We start from the raw sequence: 19,707 nt of genomic DNA on the forward strand, positions 1-19,707 counted from the left end.
TCTTTGCATTCCAGGAAACACCATGGGTAAATCTCTCAGAAATACAAGAAATCTCATTTTTGAGGTAAAGAGCAGCAAAGACAACAGGATGATTGCAAACTCCTGATTTACCCAACAGGGAAGCACTACTGAAATACACAAAAAGCCTGAGAAGCGTTATAAAATGCGCTGCCTGAAGATTGCTTTCTTGATCTAAGGACTGCCAGAAGCCTCTGAAAGGGTGCCGTGCTGCAGAACAGAGCCAAGCATCGCGTGCATGTACTTGACAGGTTCACACGCTGCTGATGGAGGACGCTGGCGTTAACTTAGCAGAGAGTTGTAGAAGCAGAGAAGGCTGCCAGGACACATGGTGGTTATGCAGGTCAGTCTCCTGCTTGAAGCTGAACTATTGCCTGACTAGATCAAGTCAGATGTGACCTTGAAATAGAAGTGTCATGACAGACAGCAAGAAAGTCCCCTGATTATCAGCTCCCCAGTAACAAATTGTAGATTTTTTTTTTTCTTCCAGACGCACTGGTCATAACCTTACCTACACACATTTCCTCAGTTCACTGACAACTCTCTGTTTTCTTCCAATTTATAAAGGCCTACTCCCTACCAAAAAAACCCCATGCAAAATAACAACAAACAAACAAAAAGATACATATCCAAGTCTTCTCAACTGCTGCTCAGAATCCCTTTCCACCCACCACCAGTTTACATTAGTTTTAAATTATTGTGTACTTAGGGAAGCAAAGATTGCTACTGAGAAAATACTTACAAACCTAATAACTAAGTGCGGTCAAGTTTTTTTTAATAGCTAGGTTTCCTTGGTGGTGCCTATTTAGGGAGATTGTGATTTAAAGTTAAAAAAAAATCAGCTGTGCTAGTACAAGTACGAGGACAGTGAGTAACTCGGTGAATACTGATTTCACAGGAATGCCAGCAGAGTATGTTAATAAAGTCAATGCTGAGCAATACAACTTGCTTCTGCCTGCCATTGAGGCTCTTTGTCTAAAGCAGGGCTGTCTGCTTAAAGACCATCTTCTTGTGCTCATTGAAATTATAACAACAACTGTTTATTATAATAACAACTGTTATTGCACCTGCTCACTCCCAAGCATCTGAAGATAGTCAATGTTAAAATGAAGCTACCCTTCATACAGAGTTAATTGGTTACATCAAACTGATGTAGAGGCATTAACAGTTTAAATTGGGATGTAAATGAAAGCAATAGCAGAAGTAATCCTGCTGTTAACAGGCAGGGAATGGGGTGCAGGCTAAGGAACAAAAATTATCCTCTGTTTCTGAGTTTCGATATTTCCTCATCTTCGGTTTCAACAAGACCCATTTAGGTTCAGGTGATGCATATCTTGAGATCTTTTGGCAAGAGGTGTGCAACTTTAACCATCCGAGCAGGGTACATTTACAAAGCGAGAGCTGGAAGGTGTTGGGCTGGGAGGTGGTTTTTCTCTTCCTTCCTGGCTGGAGGTGGGCCCAAAGAAGGTAGGACGAGGTGGGTGAATTCAGTGTTCTGTACTCATAAATTGTTCTGTTGAGAAATTCTTTCCCTTGATTTTTGTCTAACATAGTTTTGCTGAGGAAGAGCTTAATTTTTGTGTGCTACTGAATCAGGTGGTGTTGCACCTTAATTCCTCTAGGCCTGAATTTTTAAAAAAATGGCCTAATTTATGCCTCTTTCTGTAAGAGAGACATAAACAAAAAAAAAGTAGAAGCAAAAAGCTCAGGTGAGTTTATCTGTCCAGAGACTTATTGGTTACTGAGAAATTAAAGAGCATCAGGGAATGCTTCTGGGCATGGATTTCATTTTATTTTTTTTAACTTTAAAATTATTAGAAGAGTTGCTGGCATGGTTTTGGTTCAGACTAACTACCATTCTCCCAAAACAGTTCTGGGCATAGTTCAGGAGTTGCTGCCAGCTCAGGACCGTTCCTGGTAAACCCCTTGAATGTGGCCACCCTATTTTTGGAGGATACTGCGGACTCCTAAATTTCACTGATACATCCTACTAGTTCACCCAATGATTTGTGTTTTATTAGAATACTACACTGCAGTTCCTGGAAAGAAATTAAAACTTGATTTTAATATCAAAAGAGGTGGAATGTTCCCCACTTTCTTTGAGAATTTATTCCTCTTAATCATTTGAGCTTACTGTCTGTTTTGAAGTACATGGCTCCAATTTCCAGTCACTGACTGTTTTTTTTTTTTTTCTGTTAGCCTACAGTCATTCAGTACTTCCTTCTCAGAAGATACTTATACACTGTAATCAAACTTGAATTTGATAAGAGTTTGTGTTTTTCAGGCCTCTGTTCATCAGGTGTTTTCTACAGCTCTGTTATAAATACTGCTGCTCTCTTCCGTATCAACACCCATTTTCAACACTCTTTTAAATAAGGATGGCTAATGCACTTGTGCAGACTTCTAGTGTAGTAGTCTTAGTTCTCAACTCCCTCCTTCCTACCATTTCTCTCTGCATTATTTTCCAAGCTGTGCCAATCCTCAGCGTTGTGCTTGGAGACTTTGTTCAGCCACTGTCTCCTGCAATTCCCCCCAGGGTCACTGCTGTCCAGCCTACAGCCCCCCGTGCTGTAGGCAGAGCCTCTGTTTCTTGTGCAATTCTATGTTTGGCTACAATTTTTTTGAAAAGGTCCAGGTCATCCCAGAATGACTCAGATCGCTCTGTACAAGTGCCTTGTCTGCTCAAGTAACTCTAATCAGGCAAATCTGCGTTGTCCACAAATGTTATGGGAAGTGATATTTACAGCCTTGAAAAAATTTTACTTTCTTCATTTAATAATAACCACAAATATAATACAGATGTCAGACTAACAAGGCCCTGCAAAAGTATCTTTCTGTCAACAGCAATTCATTGACTTTATTTCCTAATTTTTAAAATTTATTTAATTTTTATTCTACATTGGGCTGCTGTCTCTTTATCCATTTTCCATTTGTTAAACATTTCTTTGAATACTGCCCATTTTGTTGTTAATATGGGATTTGTTCTTTTTAAAAAAAATCAGCATGTATTTAAGGAGCTGCTACAAATCAGATGCTTGGTGATGACATTCAGGCTTCAGCATCATATTCTTTGGGACAGATTTCTGTGAGTATGGACTGGTTTCTCAAGACTAGAAAAGCCTTAATAAGGGAATGTCCTGAGTCAGTCTCATTGTAAACTACAAGGGGACAATGTAAAAATGGATCTATCTGGCAAGGAAAATAGTATTTGAAAATGCAGATAGTATTGTGGAGAAGCTTTTGCCTGGCCAATTCTGTCTTTTATGAAGTATCCATCTAACTCTAAAAAGCAACGTATTAGAGAGGAAAATAACCAATTTAACCTAAGTAGCAGCTGATGAATGTGAGTGGTTGTAAATCTGGAGTAAAGTCTGATTGTAAGTCTGGAGTAAAGTAGAGGTTAAAACTGTTATCCTCATCTACTCTGATATATCAAACACAGAGCAGAGCCCTCCATGAAGTTCAAGGTTCTCAAGTTTCCTTAGACCAAAGACATACACATAGTTTATAGAGTCCAAATAAACAATTAGCACAGCTTTTTGAAAACAGCTAACCCATTTCTATTTGTTACTAGCCCAGCTGGTCAATTATTTGCTTCTCAGCATGTCTGCTAACCATCTAGATGTTTCTACTGTTATACTCCTGACCATGTATAAAATACAATGTTCACTTCTAACTATTTACAATAGATTTTCCTCTTTACACTTCTGCTGTTAAACAGGCTCTTGAAAAATTTGCTTGGAGTATTAAGTATTTTCAAGTCTGTAGTTTCTTGCATTTCTTGCTCATAGTCTTGAATTCAGAAATGAACTTCAAGTGCTAAAAGCCATCCAGTTTTACTTTTCAGCAATAAATACCTTAGGCTATCTCCTAAGTTACAGAACTTTGCACTATATAAAATGTAAGCCAAACACAATCTTCAAGTATAGTCACATACGTAGGGTGTTTCCTTATAACTATGAAGCAGTAGCTGGGTTTTTCTTGTGCTCAGCCTTCTCAGGCTGAGGAACCCCAAAGCTGGTGCCAGAAACTTGAAAGCTATTCACTGATGCATGGGACAGCCTCAGGCACATCCTGCAGAGGTAAAGGATGGTTTGTTTATCTACAAGGGATATTCCTGCCAGTAAAACTATTGCAATTTGCAGCTGGCAACGAGTATGTTATGCAACAGAGAGTTAGTACCTACAGAAAGGACCCTACTTCTGGGAACAGTGTGATTTTTGGATCCACAACTTGTTCAGAATCCTTAGTGAGCTGGAATAACTATACGTCAGAACAAAACTTTTAATCATTTAGTGGTTTTCATGTTCTTGTTTTCTTTCCATTACGTCCCTTGGGAATATTAGGATTATCTGTGTGTTCTGCACTCTTTGGCATATCCAAAAATGAAGATGGATGCTATATATCTGCAGGGATCTTAAAGCAACACATTTGGACTTTGTGATAGGATTTTTTTATTTCATGATACCAGCATGTGTGAGAAACCAAAGGAATAGTTTGAGCAAGCAGTCAGCTCTTAATTACCTGCACACCCAACCTGAGCTGAATTAAGTAGAGGCAAACTAGAATGGCAGTTGCAACATTAGGTCATGTTTTACCATCCTGTGCAGCACAGACTAGTTTCAGCCTTCCAAAAGTCTAATGTAAAACGCTGGGATGCTGTTACCAACCTGCCCTTCCACTCCCATGCTCAGAAAAACCCTGCAGGAGGAAAAATCTCTGTGAAAAGCTATGGTTTGCCAATGTGGAGAGGACAAATAGCCTGCTTTTCCTTCCCTCCCCCAGTATAAAATCGAGTGTGGGGCCACATGGAAAAGATGGCAAATCCAACGGAAAGGGGAAGCAAAGACTGATGAGCAGGGACACTCAGAGTTAATATACTTTCAGGAGTATTAATTCTCTGTTGCACCCTATTGTTTTCTTCTGCACGTCACAGGAGTCGGAGTGCTTTGTGGGCAGAGTCAGGCCATGACAGCACAGTCACTTAATAAGCTCCTCTGCAGTGGCTGGGGAGACGGCTTTGCCTGCATGCATGGCGGTTTGGGACTGGAGTCCTGAGCACTGTTCTTTTTCAGAGAGCATCCCATGACCTCTTCATTTCACTGGTCCCACAGCCTGGGTGCGGAGAAGATGCTTCCTGTGGGTAGAGGCAGCGGAGCTGGAACCACTCCTTGTCTCTTACAAGACACACAACACTTGGATACCTCCCTCTGTTTACACGGTAGATGTAAACTGCAATCCTCTACAGTTTGAATTTAAACCAAAATCATTACACTGCTTGGTTTCAAGACAGCAAGGAGCTCTCCCTAAAGGATCAAGGAGCTCTCCTTCAGCCAGGCCCCTAAAATCAGTAGCAGCATTTGAAAAAAGCCATATAGCTAGAATATATGTCACCCATAGTAGCACACAGCAGTGAGCTCGATCAGCAATCTATAAGATGTATCTGCAGGCTAGCTAGAGAAGATAAATTCAGATTAGATCAGAAGCCTAAACACTTCCTTATAGGGATAACTCAGGCAAGCAGCAGACTTCAATGGAAACTACGGGAGTTCAATAACTACATATTGGTGATCACCCTTATTGACACCTTGGCTATGCATAGGATGGAAAAGGAGATCTTTCATTAACTGTATAGGAGGCTCTCACTACAGCAGATCCATATCATACTCTGTCAAGTAGAATGCAATTTTTCAGTTCCTGTGTTGCGAATGATGATGATATCTGTTTTAAAACATATTTGCAAGCAGTCAGCTGGCAAGTGCATTACACACTGGCCCATCTGTTACCACAGTAATTGGGTCAGCCACTTCAGAAGAAGCTATTTTGCCCATGTAGTGACAGAAGCAATGACCTTATATGAAGAAAGCCTGTATCAGACCAGGGATTCTAACAGTGGGATAGAGGAAAGGAAATATTCCTATGGAACCAACTGGGAACAGCAGATCCCATTAGGCACGTCTCCAACTGAGGCTCTGGAGAAGGTCTAATTGCACCTCAGAAATGATGCTGAAGGAAAACAAGGGTAAAGGTTCTGAAAGTTATCATTACAGAGGGGGCTGCAACCTACCTAAAGAGAGGGTTGCCAGGACGAGCTGTTTTCCTGCCCAGCGCTACGGATCACCAGCTTCAGCACCCTTCTGTTAACAACAGGTACTGCCCATGTGAAAAAAATGATACTGGGAAGGTACTGGTGTATTTTAATTTTTTTTGGTTGGCAATTTTAATTTGGAACTTCCTTTTTAATAAGAGTTAATAACAGAGTTGGTTTCTGATCTAAAGACAATCAAGTTTTTGGTTAGAAAAATTACAAAGTTGTAACTCCTGTTTTAGCTGTTCGTGACAGGAGAATCAGGCCTTCCTCTACACTAAGTATTCATTTTTTCTCTTCTCTCTCTGTGTCTCTCAGGGCAATTATCCATTAGAGTAACTTTGCTAGGATTATAACTCTTCTCTATCCCTAGCAATTTTAAAAGCTGGAGTACCTTAAAGTTAGGCTCCAGTCTGAACAAGAAATAATTGTTACAAAAAGCTTATGTTACCTCATCAGAGTGGATTTTTTTTTTTCAATCTTTAACCCCTGAACCTTTTTAATTTTCTCTTCTGAGACAAGCTCCATTACTATATGTACAGAATGAGTTTCTGAGAGTTCAGGTATCCATGATGCCTTGGCCACCTTGGCAGTATAAAGTCAGGTAAGAGCTTTTTGTAGTGAAACTCAACAACTTCTCACTGACACAGATATATGGAACATACGTAAAACAAACTGAGAAACTAAGCAAAACTTCCTCTCAAATGTAAGGGAAGCACCTTACAGCTTAGTTAGAGATTAAGCACCAAAAATACATACATGTTCTCCAAATGAAGTCCAAAACTGATTTAGTGGAAAGAAAGCTAAAGGAGGAAGACAAAAGGAAAGTTGAATCCTTCTAAAATGAAGCTTCATACATTGTGCTCTCCCACTAGTTCAGACTTTGTGATCACCAGGGTCACTTCTGGCCTTATAGCCAGTGAATCTCCACTGCCAGCAATGTGTGAGTGGAACTTTCAGCTACATCAGCCATTTCCATCACTTCTCTCACACCAGACTTACTTTAAAATTCCCCAAAGTATTTAACAGAGTCAACACTTGAACAAGACAACAGTTGCTGAAACTCATTAACATTTGACTTAATCTAGCAGACTGCATCACTGCCAATCAATCCATTTCTTAGACGAGCCTGTAAAATGAGCAGTGAAAAACATCCAGCAACAGCAAGCTCATCACATTTCTGCCAGCTTGGGCAAAGGGTTTGTTGCTAGTGGTAAGGGAGCTGACTGTTGAAAGAGGAACTAAATGGTAGGACTGAGGCAGACAGGGTAATATTCAAACATCGTTTCAATACATGCGATGATGTTATCCATATAACATCAAGCCCCTCAGTGCAAATAGTCTTTGCGTACTCTTCTGTTGCACCATTGTGATGGCACTTGGAGGCCCAGTTTTCTATGTCCGCACCATCTCAGCCTTGTGGGAAATGCATGCTGTGTTATGAGATTGGTCTAGTTGGACTGCTAATAACCTGGACACCCAGCTTTATAGTAGGGCAGACTATTACTTCTTATTTTCCTGCACTGCTAAGAAACCTGGAATTTGGTCACATACAGTCACTTTAATACTGTAGGCATGGTACTCTCTCCCAGGAGCTGCTAAAGCAGCAATGCTCAACTTCAGCTAAATTGTCTTAACCAGGTCTTCTTTTTCCTACAGAAGTAGCCTCATGCTTATGGGACAGCCAGAAGGTGTGCCAACATGGTAAGTTTATAAAATATCTGCTGACAGATGTGATTGACAGGAGACTTTGAAGGTGAAAGTCTCAGTTTCTCTTCCTTGTAGTATCCACAGCCTTTCTCTGGTGATCCTGGCTTGAGGCAGTGACACGAACTGATCCACCCGGGAGGGTCTGTTAAGTGTTTGCCTTTAAAACAAACATCATCAATGTTTTACAGATTAGACAGCAGGGGTCCTGCCTTTGCCAGTGATGAAAATACACTTAAGGGTCATATTGTTAGTTGGGTCATGTTCTTTCTGGTGGAGCTTACTGCGTGTTGAATTCAGTCCTTTCCCCCATGCATATAAATATTATACTCATAATAATAATCACAGCAGTAATATGTTTATTATCACTGCGCCAAGCAGCTGTATTCATGGAGGAAGACCCTATTTTTCTGGATGTTACACAGGCCCAGAATAAAGCAGGCGGCCCCGGCTGAAGGGGCTAATGATCTAAGTAGGAGGCAGGATTCGAAGCTGGATGTAGACCAGCTGGTGTAGGAGGCCAAGGAAACAATAAGACAGCACTAATCAGTGAATATGCTGTGATCTCAGTATAACAACTCTCTGTTGACAAGCTTTCAGTAGAAAAGTGTTTTTACTCCCCTGAAACAATAAGAAAAAAGAAGTTTTAAGAAGTAATTAAAGAGAGGATAGTATATTAATCTTGCATGTTTATTCGGGTCAACTCCTAATTGTAGAAGGGCAAGTTCAGAAGAAAACCCAGGAGTGCTTGTTTGAAAATCTAACATAAGGGCTAACGCTTGTCTTAGGGTGGATGGATAGACAATGGGAACCTAGAAAAGGAAGAATGACACAAGATGGACCAAAGCAGGCTATGCAAAAATATGAGTGACATGCTCAAAGAGGTGAATTTGGGAAATATGCTTTGCAGTAGCATTCTATTCGGACAAGGGTAAATTTACCAATGCTGCAGGAAAAAAATGTTTCAGTAATCAAAATGAGACAATGAAAGCCTGGAGGAGATTTTAGCTGAGCATGTGTTGATTAGATTTCTACAGGTATTCACTCAAATAGAGTAATGAAGTACCGATTTAAAGTAGAAGAAGGCAACTTCTATGAAACAAATAGATTAGAAAATCTTTACAATCCAGAATTTCTGGTAGTTACAGAATTACTATATTGGTCATCTCAAATAACACTCATCAGCTTCAAATCATACTTATCCCTAATTTCTTTTCTCCTTTGGACATTATTTGAAAAAATCATGACTATCCACAACTAGAGTAGTAGTACACACAATTAGACCTCTTTAACAGTCCACTGTAGGACAAAGGGTTCAGTTAGCACTAGTGTTACCAGATATCTTATTCAGGCTATACGTGTTGCGGAGCAGTGCATTTAGCCAACAGTGTTATTTGATAGCATTAGTGGAGTTTGTAGATCTCGGCTCTCTAAATCTATGCACCAGCACTGAATGAGTCCTGCAATGTAATTTAATCTTTTCCATGAGACTTTTAACTACAATTGAAGGGGCTTGTTTGCTTATACAAGTTTCATTTTTCTTTATATAAAATTGTAGTATTACACCTACAGCTTTAAAAATACTAGAATACCTTTCTGCTAACTGTAAGTCTTGAGTGGTTTCAACATCTTTTTTTTTCCCCACCTATTATATTTACTGCAAAAAGGATTTGTGGAAAACAGTTATGATACAAGGAATTGGAACTATTTCTCTAACTTTCTGGCAAAGTTAAAATGACTTTTCTCTGTGTTGTACAGTTTTCCCTCTAGATGGTAGCAGAGAACAAACTCTAAGGTACTTGCACAGTGAAGACTGGGATGGTACCAGAGAAAAAGAATGTTGCTGGTGAAGTACAAAGCAAAAAAGCTGAAAAGTCATGCTATATCAAATTATCTTCGTGTTCCATTTTCATTTGACATAGGTAATAAGACTTATGCTGGATACACTGATGGTTCCTAGTAAACTTAAACCTGGAATTTTGAAGGAATGTTACTATCATGCACCATGATTTGCCTTTACATTACTGTTCTGCAAATCCTTTCTTAAGAATACAAACATATTATGTAAATAGTTTTTTTAATATAAAACATAATTTCAATACTCCTGGACATCTGTTTTCTTTATAAAATCCTTCTCTTGATTTCCTTGAACGTAGCGTAACTGAAATCTCCACATGTCCAATAGATACTGCCTGGATCCTGAACTATTTCCATGAACCTTTGCCTTTTTCATATTGGTTATGAGTAATTCTTATTAACTTCAGTTTTTACAATTTCTCATTTTTTAAATCACAAGATGCCCTTCCAGGTTTTTAGTTTCAAGCTATATTACACAGAGCCTTCTACATCTCAAAATGTTCCTGAATGAAGAGTAGTAGAGCTCACAAAAAGATCAAATACAAACTATCTTCTTTTCAATTCACTAGTAAATGGAAAAAAGAATCCTATATTTACACATGCCTGCCTTATGACCACTGGTTTAATTGAAGTCAAGAGAACCCTCTCACCAGCAGGAAAAGAAACTAGGCTGCAAAATTATCTCAAGTCTAGACACAGAATGCCTCACGTTGGTAGAATGAATCACAAGGTATATGTTAACTTCTGCTCATTGTCTTCTATTGTCTTTACTTTTGCTTCAATAGATCCTGATTCTAATTCAATATTATTTGAAAATATTAAAAATCATTATCCCATGATCTCTGAAGCCTCCTTCAGCAGGTAACTTTCTCTTTTGATAATGGTGAAGGCCATTAGTGCTACATCTTTACAGCCATGCGGATATATGGATGTTACTTAGAAAAAAATACCCAACCACTTGCTCTGTCAGTCGCTCAGCTTTGTTTCTTGCAAAATTGTGTATCCTCTAGACCTGCAGTTCATCCACAGGCCACCATGGTCCCTATGCCTGAGTTTCCAATGTCAAAAGGAATCAGGATTTGAAAACAAACCCATACCCCTTCATCCTGAAGCAAAAGGAGCACAGGAGTAATTTCCAGCTCATCTCTGGTGAGTTTTATTCACATGGGTGATACACCTCATGGGCACTTTCACATCATTATTTCCTTCACTGCAGAATCAAATTCTTGGTTTCTCCCCCTCTGCACCCCCCCCCCGTCCCCCCCCCCGTCCCCTCCCCATTTTCCAACCTTTTCTGGATTCTTCCAAAATTAGTGTTGGCACAGCCGGAGTTTAAAACACCTATGCAAAGGTAAAAAGGACTTCTTAGTGGCAGCGTATTGGGTTTGTGTGGCAAGGTTTTGGTAGTGGGAGGGTACAGGGGTGGCTTCTGTCAGAAGCTGGTAGAAGCTTCCCCCATGTCCAACAGAGCCAGTGCCAGCCGGCTCCAAGAGGGGCCCACCGCCGGCCAAGGCTGAGCCCATCAGCAACAGTGGTAGTCCCTCTGGGATAATGTATTTAAGAAGGGAAAAAAAGTTGCTACGCGACAGAAACTGCAGCCGGAGAGAGGAGTGAGAACATGTAGGAGAAACAGCCCTGCAGACCCCCAGGTCAGTGAAGAAGGAAGGGGAGGAGGTGCTCCAGGTGCCGGAGCAGAGATTCCCCTGCAGCCCGTGGGGAAGACCATGGTGAGGCAGACTGTCGCCCTGCAGCCCAGGGAGGTCCACGGGGGAGCAGATCTCCACCTGCAGCCCGGGGAGGACCCCAGAGTGGAGCAGGGGGATGCCTGAAGGAGGCTGTGACCCCATGGGAAGCCCACGCTGGAGCAGGCTCCTGGCAGGACCTGCGGACCTGTGGAGAGAGGAGCCCACGCTGGAGCAGGTTTTCTGGCAGGACTTGTGACCTCGTGAGGGACCCAAGCTGGAGCAGTGTGCTCCTGAAGGACTGCAGCCCATGGAAGGGGCCCACGCTGGAGCAGTTCGTGAAGAACTGCAGCCCTTGGGAAGGACCCACGTTGGAGAAGTTCATAGAAGACTGACTCCCATGGGAGGGACCCCACAGAGGAGCACGGGAAGAGTGTGAGGAGTTGTGTGTCGTCCCCCCCCGAGGAGGAAGGAGCAGCAGAGACAATATGTGATGAATTGACCCCATTCCCCACCCCCCTGCGCCGTTGGGGGGGGAGGAAGTAGAGAAAATCAAGAGTGAAGTTGTGCCCGGGAAGAAGGGCGGGGTGGGGGGAAGGTATTTTTAAGATTTGGTTTTATTTCTCATTATCCTACTCTGATTTGATTGGTAATAAATTAAACTAATTTCCCCAAATCAAGTCTGTTTTGCCCATGACGGTAATTGGTAAATGATCTCTCCCTGTCCTTATCTCAACCCACAAGCCCTTTGTTATATTTTCTCTCCCCTGTCCAGCTGAGGAGGAAGGGAGTGATAAAATGGCTTTGGTGGGCACCTGGCATCCACTCAGGGTTAACCCGCCACAGGCAGACTAACATTTCTATTGATGAGATCAATCTAGATGTCTTACAATGTTGCCACACTGTGCTTGGCTGCTGCACCAGCAACCTTCATTCCTGCATTTCCTATTAAATGACTGTCTTTGTGACGTCTCCACATTGTCCAGTGAATGGTCCTCTACTTTTTAAATCATGAACAAAAACCTTCCACTGAAGAGTAACACTCACCATACAGAACTATCAATGAGTCAGGGTCAGAGGATGGCAGAGCGGCACTCACTTCCATATGCAAACTGGTAGAAACTGTACAGCAAATGATGACATGAGTAGACACCCAGGTAACTGTAATATAATGGGGAAACCATAGCCATTGTACAGAAGTTATACATTCCAAACCCATTAGAGTTCTCTGAACACTAAGGGTGATGGTGCCAAGAAAGTATATTTGTATTTCCAGATTATTAGGGGAAAGGTTTCGCACCCACAGTAATTAAATAATCACAGAAGAGTAGGGAATAGTCCCTCCTGGATAATAGCTGTTTAAAAGGAAATAAATAAAGGATGAGAATAAATGTCAACTTGGAAATTAATACGAAGGAATCTGTCCTGTTGAACACATTAAGTTTTTGGAAAAGGAGATGGGAAGACAAAGTTAGCAAGGATATGAAATAATTCAGGATAATCAAAGCTTCATTATAGAGTTGCAGCAGATTTCACAATGTTGTATTGTGGGGCAATTTAAAGACTGTTAACATTTAATATGTTAACATTTATTATTAAATGTTAACATAAATGTAAACAGGAAAAAGCAACTCTTGATTACACATACACATTAGGCTGTAAATTACCCATTACCTTTGAGAAAATAGACTTTGAATTCACTGGGGATGATGGTAGGAATTCTTGGTAAAGGAATATAGAGCGAAACGTTATGTTACTACATAAATCTATAGTCTCTCCCTTTCAAAAATAGAAGCAGAAAAGGGGGAAAAGGAAGAACAAAGATACCAGTAACTTCCATATAATGAGAGATTAACTAGACTCCTCAATAAGGACAAGAGACAGCTCAGGGTATATAAAGTTATGAATAGCATGGGGGAGGTGATTAAGCAATGATTACTCACTTATTTCTCACAGCACAAGAACAAGACAGCACCCAATGAAATTACAAGGCAGCTGCTTTAAAACAAACCAAAGGAAGTACTTTTTCATACAGCACATAATTAAATAGCGGAACTCAGGGGATACTGTGGAGGTCAAAAATATAAGTGAATTCAAAAAATATTAGACATGTAACATAGGCCCATCAGTGGCTATTAAACACAATATTCCAGATGAAGTTTCCATCTTGGGAATTCCTGATGACTAGAAGCTGGGAGAGTACAAAGTAAAAGGATTGCTCTGTATTTGCCACATTTCCTGTATACATCCACAACTGTCACTGTCAGAGACAAGAGACCTAAATAACCTTTTGGTCTGACAGGTTATGGCTACTTGTAAACCTTGTAGGTGGTCTTGCCAGCGGAGAAGGGGGCAACAGACAGTGACATGTGCAAATTAGTTTATAAATCAAATACAGCAGTGGTGCAAAGATACTCAAGATGGGTCCATTCAAGCACAGCAGGGTGTAGGAGAGCTTTCTAGTCTAAGCCCAGTGTATTATGAATGTACCTTTGCTGCGCCAGTTTGGGTCCAGGAGCGTGCTCTCAGCTGGATTTAGCCCTGTCAAATGTCCCTTGGCTCCACGCAGTGCCAGTTCAAGTGTTTCTTATAGCAGGGCTTCCCTTTCCAGGGGCACACACTCTGCATAACGTGCTGCACTGTGGGCTACATACATCTGTACTACCCTGTAACCAAGTCAGAAGAAGGTGCAGCAAAGACTGCGTTGAGGAGACATCAAACCAAGCTCTCCTGCTGACAGCTCAGGTTTGGAGGCAGAATCTACCTTCTCCTTCTTTTGGGATTGTACCAGCCTTGCGTGACTAGAAGCTGTAGAGCTGACAGTATTTTGTTTATATGTTTCAAAGCTACTAGCTAAACAAGAAAAGGAGCACTGAAATTCAGGAATAGTAGTTTTCAACAGTAATTATTTTTCTAATAATAATTCCAGTTTTCTTTCCTCCCCTCTTAGCTTCTCCTGTCCCTCTCCTCAAGGCTTTCATCTCAATACTGCCTTTCCTTTCTTCTCAAACTTCTGTCCTGCCCCCTTCTTGCTGATACACTTCCCTCGCCAGTTCTGTCCTCCTAACCACAGCTCCCTTTGCTTCTGTTCCTTTACGTCTGTAGCCAACTTTGCTCCAGTTCCCTTCCCTGGGCTTCTTGTGCTAACCCACTTCAGAACTGCCGTCTTCCTCCTTCTTGTGCTCTTGCTCCTGACTTTCTCCTTCGGTCCTTTTCTCCTTCCAGCTGTTTTCCGGAGCAGCTGTTTCCACCACCGCACAAAGCCCAGATGGCCGAGTACTGACTACAGAGACAGGCACGCTCTTCTCGGTTCCTGTGCCTGGAGCCATGTGATATCCCACTCTGCTCCTGTAGTGGCAGAAATAGATGGAGTCCTGTCACATGAAGGAAATGTGAGGGGCTGAAGAATGCTTATGCCCTTCAGAGATGTTATATACTGACCCCCCGAGTCTCCACATGGATTATGCATGGCTTTTCCCCCAGAACTCTGGCAGTTGGTCACTCTTGAGTAGTTTCACAAAGGCAATGAAAAGCATTTCCTTGATTCCAAGAAAACTACCACATCTAAACTTGAAGTCACCATCCCAGAGGTAGAAGATTTCCACAGTGAAAAAGCTTTGAGAACATCTGTTGTGTGTGTGTAATAAATCACTTTTTTTCTGTTCCCAAAAGCAGGTCAACGGCTCAGCAAGCAGCCTGCTTGTGGTGGACACAGCCCATGGAAAGTTCCATCCAGATAGTTTCAGGCTGGCAAATTTTAAACAACTGGGAAGAGGGACTTCTAATGGAAAATGTTAGGAACTCTTATGCATGGCTACCCAGTCATTTCAAACTGTTTACTTTCCCTAATTAATTATGTGTGTGTATGTATATGCGTGTGTATGTGTGTGTATATATATATTTACATATATATTCAAAGTGGCACCAGTAAAACAATACTATTAAGAGAACGTTGTTGCTGTAAAACTCCTTCCCTACTGAACACTTTTTGCCTGGGTTTTCCAGCACAGCGTAAGCAGGACACCAAACATGGCACACTACCGTTTTAAGGCACTGCTACAGTTTCAGCTAGCACAGTTGGCAATTATTTGAAGAAGAGAAAATGACGGGCCTATAGAAGAGCCTGAAACCGAGCCCGCAAAGAACCTTTGGGGTATTTCAGGTTCTAAGCACGTCGGCAGCACGAGTTGAACAAAAAACTTTGCAACGTTGCCCGAGCTCTCCTTGCAACACAATATTACATTGTCCGGGGCAAGTGTAAGAACGCTCCTCCTGCAGACAGATGATCTTGGCAGAAATACCTTTTTAATGGCCATATTTCACCTACGAGACAAACATATCACTTAAAACTCCTACTCCTTTTTCATTTTTTTCCCCACTATTTCCCCAGATCACTCGCATCTGAGTTTCCAGCAACGTGAACCTCAGGCTGAACGCTCGGTCATTCCCCATTAAAAACAACAGTACTTCTAAGAGCGATGGGTGAAAAAACCCAGTATCTGTGTTTAAAAAAAAAGTACCAAAAACTCCTTAAAACTGTTTTCGGTTGTGAAACTCCACCTCCCCTCTGCCTGGGACAGCTGCCGGCACCTCGGCCCTGCGGGTGTGAGAGAAGTTAATGCTGCTGACCAGACGCCGGCTGAGGGGAACGACTCTTACCTGCGACCGCTCGGTGCCTACTCGGTTGAACCGAGCTACCGGGGGGGGGGGGGGGAACCGCGCACCCCTACCCGCCCCCCGCCGGTGGGTTCGATCCCCGTCCCCCGCTCCCGCCGAGTCTTTCACGGCCCTGCCGTGAGCGGAGGGAGGGGAAGACCCCCGGGAGGGGATGTTTTTCACTTCCCGTCACAAACGCGACGCCGCAGGGCGGGGGGGGGGTGTGTGTGTGTGTGTGGGGATGTCGGCTCCCTCAGTTTCCGTTATAACGGACCGCCCCCGCTCACAGACTTGCCCGCTTAACCCCCCCGCCTCCATCCCCCTTCCCAACAGCGAGGCGGCAGGTGAACCCCTCAGCGAACGTCCCCTCTTCCCGCTCCTCCTCCCCCCCCCCCCCCCGTTGGCGATGGACCCGCCCCGCCGAGCGCCCTCTACGGCCCGGCGGGGGCGGGGCGGGGCGGTGGCCGGCGCTGGAGCGGGAGAGCGGCGGGTGGCGGCGGCGGCGGCGGCGGCGCGCGCAGGTGCGCGCGGGCCGGGGGGCGCGCGCGTCGGCGGTTGGCGGGTGAGGGGGGGCGGCGATGCAGCATGGCCGAGCCGCCCGGCGCCCCGCACCGCACCACCGGTTCCACCTTGCTGCACCCGTTGAGCGGGTTGCTGGGTATCCCGCTGGATCAGGTGAGGCTGCGGGGTCGTTGTCGTACCGGGTCGGGGGTCTCCCGGGGCTGGGAGGGGGTCGTGTGGTAGAGGGGAGCAGCCCGCAGCCGTCACGCCTTGTATGTGGTGAAGGGGACAGCGCGGGGACGCGGTCCCCCGTGGAAGAGGTTGGGGTAGGAAGGCGTTTGGGGAGGGGGGGGAGGCGGACGGCGGGGCGAGGTGGGCTCGGGTGGGAGCGGGCCCGGTCGCCGTTCCCGAGAGAAAGCCCCGTTATCTTTCCCGGCAGCGCCTGGCGCTTTTCGTCCTCTTGCAAAAAAAAAAAAAAAAAAAAAAAAAAAAAGAAAGTCGCGGCTTGAGGGGATGCTGCAAGTCGCGACCAAGTCGGAGCGGCGGGAAGAGTTGGGGCGCTGGCCCACGCGTGACCCGCCGCGAGGGGGGGCGCAGCGTGTTTTGTGAGAAATCCCTTACGCGGCCGGGCTCCCGTGGCCGTGGATCTGCAGAAGGGAGGCACGGGGGGCTCCTTCAGCCTCGGACGAGCGCCTGGTGGAATCGTATGGGAGATACGTGGGACGCCCAGGCACGCGTATGAGAAACGGGCGAGCAAGTTTATATAAAACGCTTAACAGCATAATATATATTTTTTGGCTGCCTGGTTGTTTATAGGCTCCTAGTTAAGCTGACCCCGAACAGGCAGAAAACGTTGCTTTCCCCCCCCAACCACCACCCCTTTTTATCATTTCCCAAGCCTGCGTGCACCTGCTGCCTGCCTGCGTTCTTCCAGCAATGAGGAAGTTCGGTCTGAAAGTTTGCGCTGACCAGAAAAAGTCTCCGCCAGATTACTAGAACGCCGAGCTGTGCTCTGAGAAACCAGGGCAGCAGAGACATGCTGGTAACAATCGACAGAAGACTGAGATTTATTTGCGCCTTTCTGTTTGCTGAGTGGCTGGTGCTATGTGTCATTTTTTACTACTGTTTGTTTTTAAAGTTGAGTAAGAGAAATATATCATTTTATAGATTAAACCCCTATGTCTAACCATGCCAGTTTTTCCTTTTAACAGAAAACGGGTTTTGATGCAAAAAAGAGATCTGTTGCTCAACGCTAAAGCAGTCAAACAATCAAGGCCTATAATTATCTATAAGCTATTAATTTAGGAGAAGGCGCATGAATAGCGATAGCTTCTTTTTTGAGGTAATCCGCGCCATGATTGATGAATACGGGAACACCAAAGGAACCAGGAATAGCAAACGTTTACTGTTCCAGCTTCTTTACAACACCATGGTGTACGTACGGTGTTAGGCTGACTGAGTCACTGAACGATGAAGACTTGACAGACTCTAGTTTTTCTTTCGAAGCTTTCAAAAACTTGTCCTTCCAGTCAGCCAAGGTGACCCAAAGACGATGTTGTCCATGGAGAAAATTCTCCCCGTGCTTTTCTGGGCCTGAGGATGCTTCGCTGCATCTGGTTACGTGCTGTGCTTGTCCCAGGGCTGCGGTCTCACGGGTGATGATGGTGGGCACCTGTGTGCCTGATGGTTTGCATCTTGAGCCCACACCAGTAAGCGGGGAGGGGCACGCACCCTGGGGTTACCAGCGTGGCTGGGCTGTGTGAGCATGTGTGCAGGCGTAGGTGCTGTCCCTGCGAACGGCCCCGCTGGCTCCAGCAGTACGGAACAGTGATGGGTCAGGAGGAACCCCCCGTGCTGGGGTTCATCGCAGAACTGCAGCACGGCTGTGCTGAAATGCAGCTTTTCTCACCTGAAAATCACACACGCACCCCCTTCCCCCTGCCCCCACAATCCTGTTTAATTGTTCCTGTGAGATTATGCTATCAATCATTTTAAAAATTCTCCCCCACCCGTCTTGCCCCACTGCAATGAGCTGGGCCATACCAAACATCAGGGATTTCTGCTGCTCTGAAGTAGGAAATAAGCAGATCGCTGCGTAGAAGCTTTGTGCCATCACCGTCCCCTCAAATGACATATGAGTTTCAACTCTGACCTGCAGTGCTAATGCCCTCGGAAACAAAATAAAAACGCTTTTACAGAGCTCTTTTGCCAGGTGGGTTGGTTACCTTCCTCATTAGAAGGAGAGAGGGCTTTTGCTGAGGGGGAAAAGTTCACTCGTTCCTCTGCCCAGAAGGGAGCTGTGCATAAGAAAGCCCCCTTTGCTAGGTGTGAATCCCACGTGTAGCAGGGACCGGTTTTACATGAGTCCCTTACTGCCATGCTTAGGAGCTCTCTGTGCCTTCCACTCGGTGGCTAGGCTGCAACAGGGGAGGTAATCTTGGGTTTGTCACTGTGTGTCAGCATCATTGTGCTCAGCCTGTTGGATAATGACAGCCTAAATCTCCGGTCTGTGTGGCCGGCGGTTCCCCGTGGCTGGCCCTCAGCCTCCAAAAACGCCAAGAAGCACCCAGAGAGCGAAAGCCAAAGCCGTGCAGGTGAGGTTTAGCCCCTCTGAGTCCCTGCAGTACCCAAAAGCTGTGTGCATCTGCCTCTACGTTAAGCGCACAGAGGACTTGTCCTTTCTTTTATAGAGATGGTTTTCCGTGTGGTCTGTGCTACCAGAGAAATTTCAGTCTGTGAGAAAGACCAGAAAAATAAAAGTTGAGCTGAGGGTCTGAAAAATGAAAAGTCATAAGCATTGCCCTTTCATAGCAGGGGCAGAAAAGCTGTAGTAATGGTAGGTGGAAAATGTTTTGTCATCTAATAAGCAGCTGTTGTATCACTCACTATGGGAAGCATGGATGAATATGAAAATGTCATTTTTCACATTGGTTCTTTTATTAATCTTAAAAAATTACAACTTAGGTTTAAAACCGGCACAGAATTACAGGGGGTGTGATTCCTAGCTGCCCTGTGTACCTGGCAGACTTCCATGTTTTATTCAGTAGCCAGTGTACAGCATGAGAACATAGCGATGTTTTCTGCATTAGATGCTAAAATAATCCTGATGTCTCAGTGTGTATTTGCATGTCTCTTTAATGGATGATTTATCTTTGAATTTAGCATTGAAATATTATTTTTTAAGAAGTGCTATATTCA

The 19,707-nt window shown here is 44.0% G+C and overlaps 1 protein-coding gene across 4 annotated transcripts in view; it reads left to right on the forward strand.

Moving 5' to 3' along the window:
• The first annotated feature begins 16,500 nt into the window (after positions 1-16,500).
• The window catches only part of MBOAT1 (membrane bound glycerophospholipid O-acyltransferase 1), a 58,689-nt gene continuing 55,482 nt past the window's right edge, over positions 16,501-19,707 (forward strand). For 3 of the 4 annotated variants that reach the window (XR_012653737.1, XM_075052238.1, XM_075052240.1), the window contains exon 1: positions 16,501-16,683. Coding sequence is in view for 3 of the 4 variants with exons in the window: in XM_075052238.1 (XP_074908339.1) it covers positions 16,594-16,683 (90 nt within the window). In the remaining variant the exon portion in view is untranslated. Of the gene's footprint in view, positions 16,684-17,407; positions 17,552-19,707 lie in introns of all 4 variants that reach the window. The other variant, XM_075052239.1, reaches the window with a different exon arrangement.

This window comes from Buteo buteo, chromosome 20, assembly GCF_964188355.1.
Source record: "Buteo buteo chromosome 20, bButBut1.hap1.1, whole genome shotgun sequence".
In the NCBI taxonomy this organism is placed as follows: domain Eukaryota; kingdom Metazoa; phylum Chordata; class Aves; order Accipitriformes; family Accipitridae; genus Buteo; species Buteo buteo.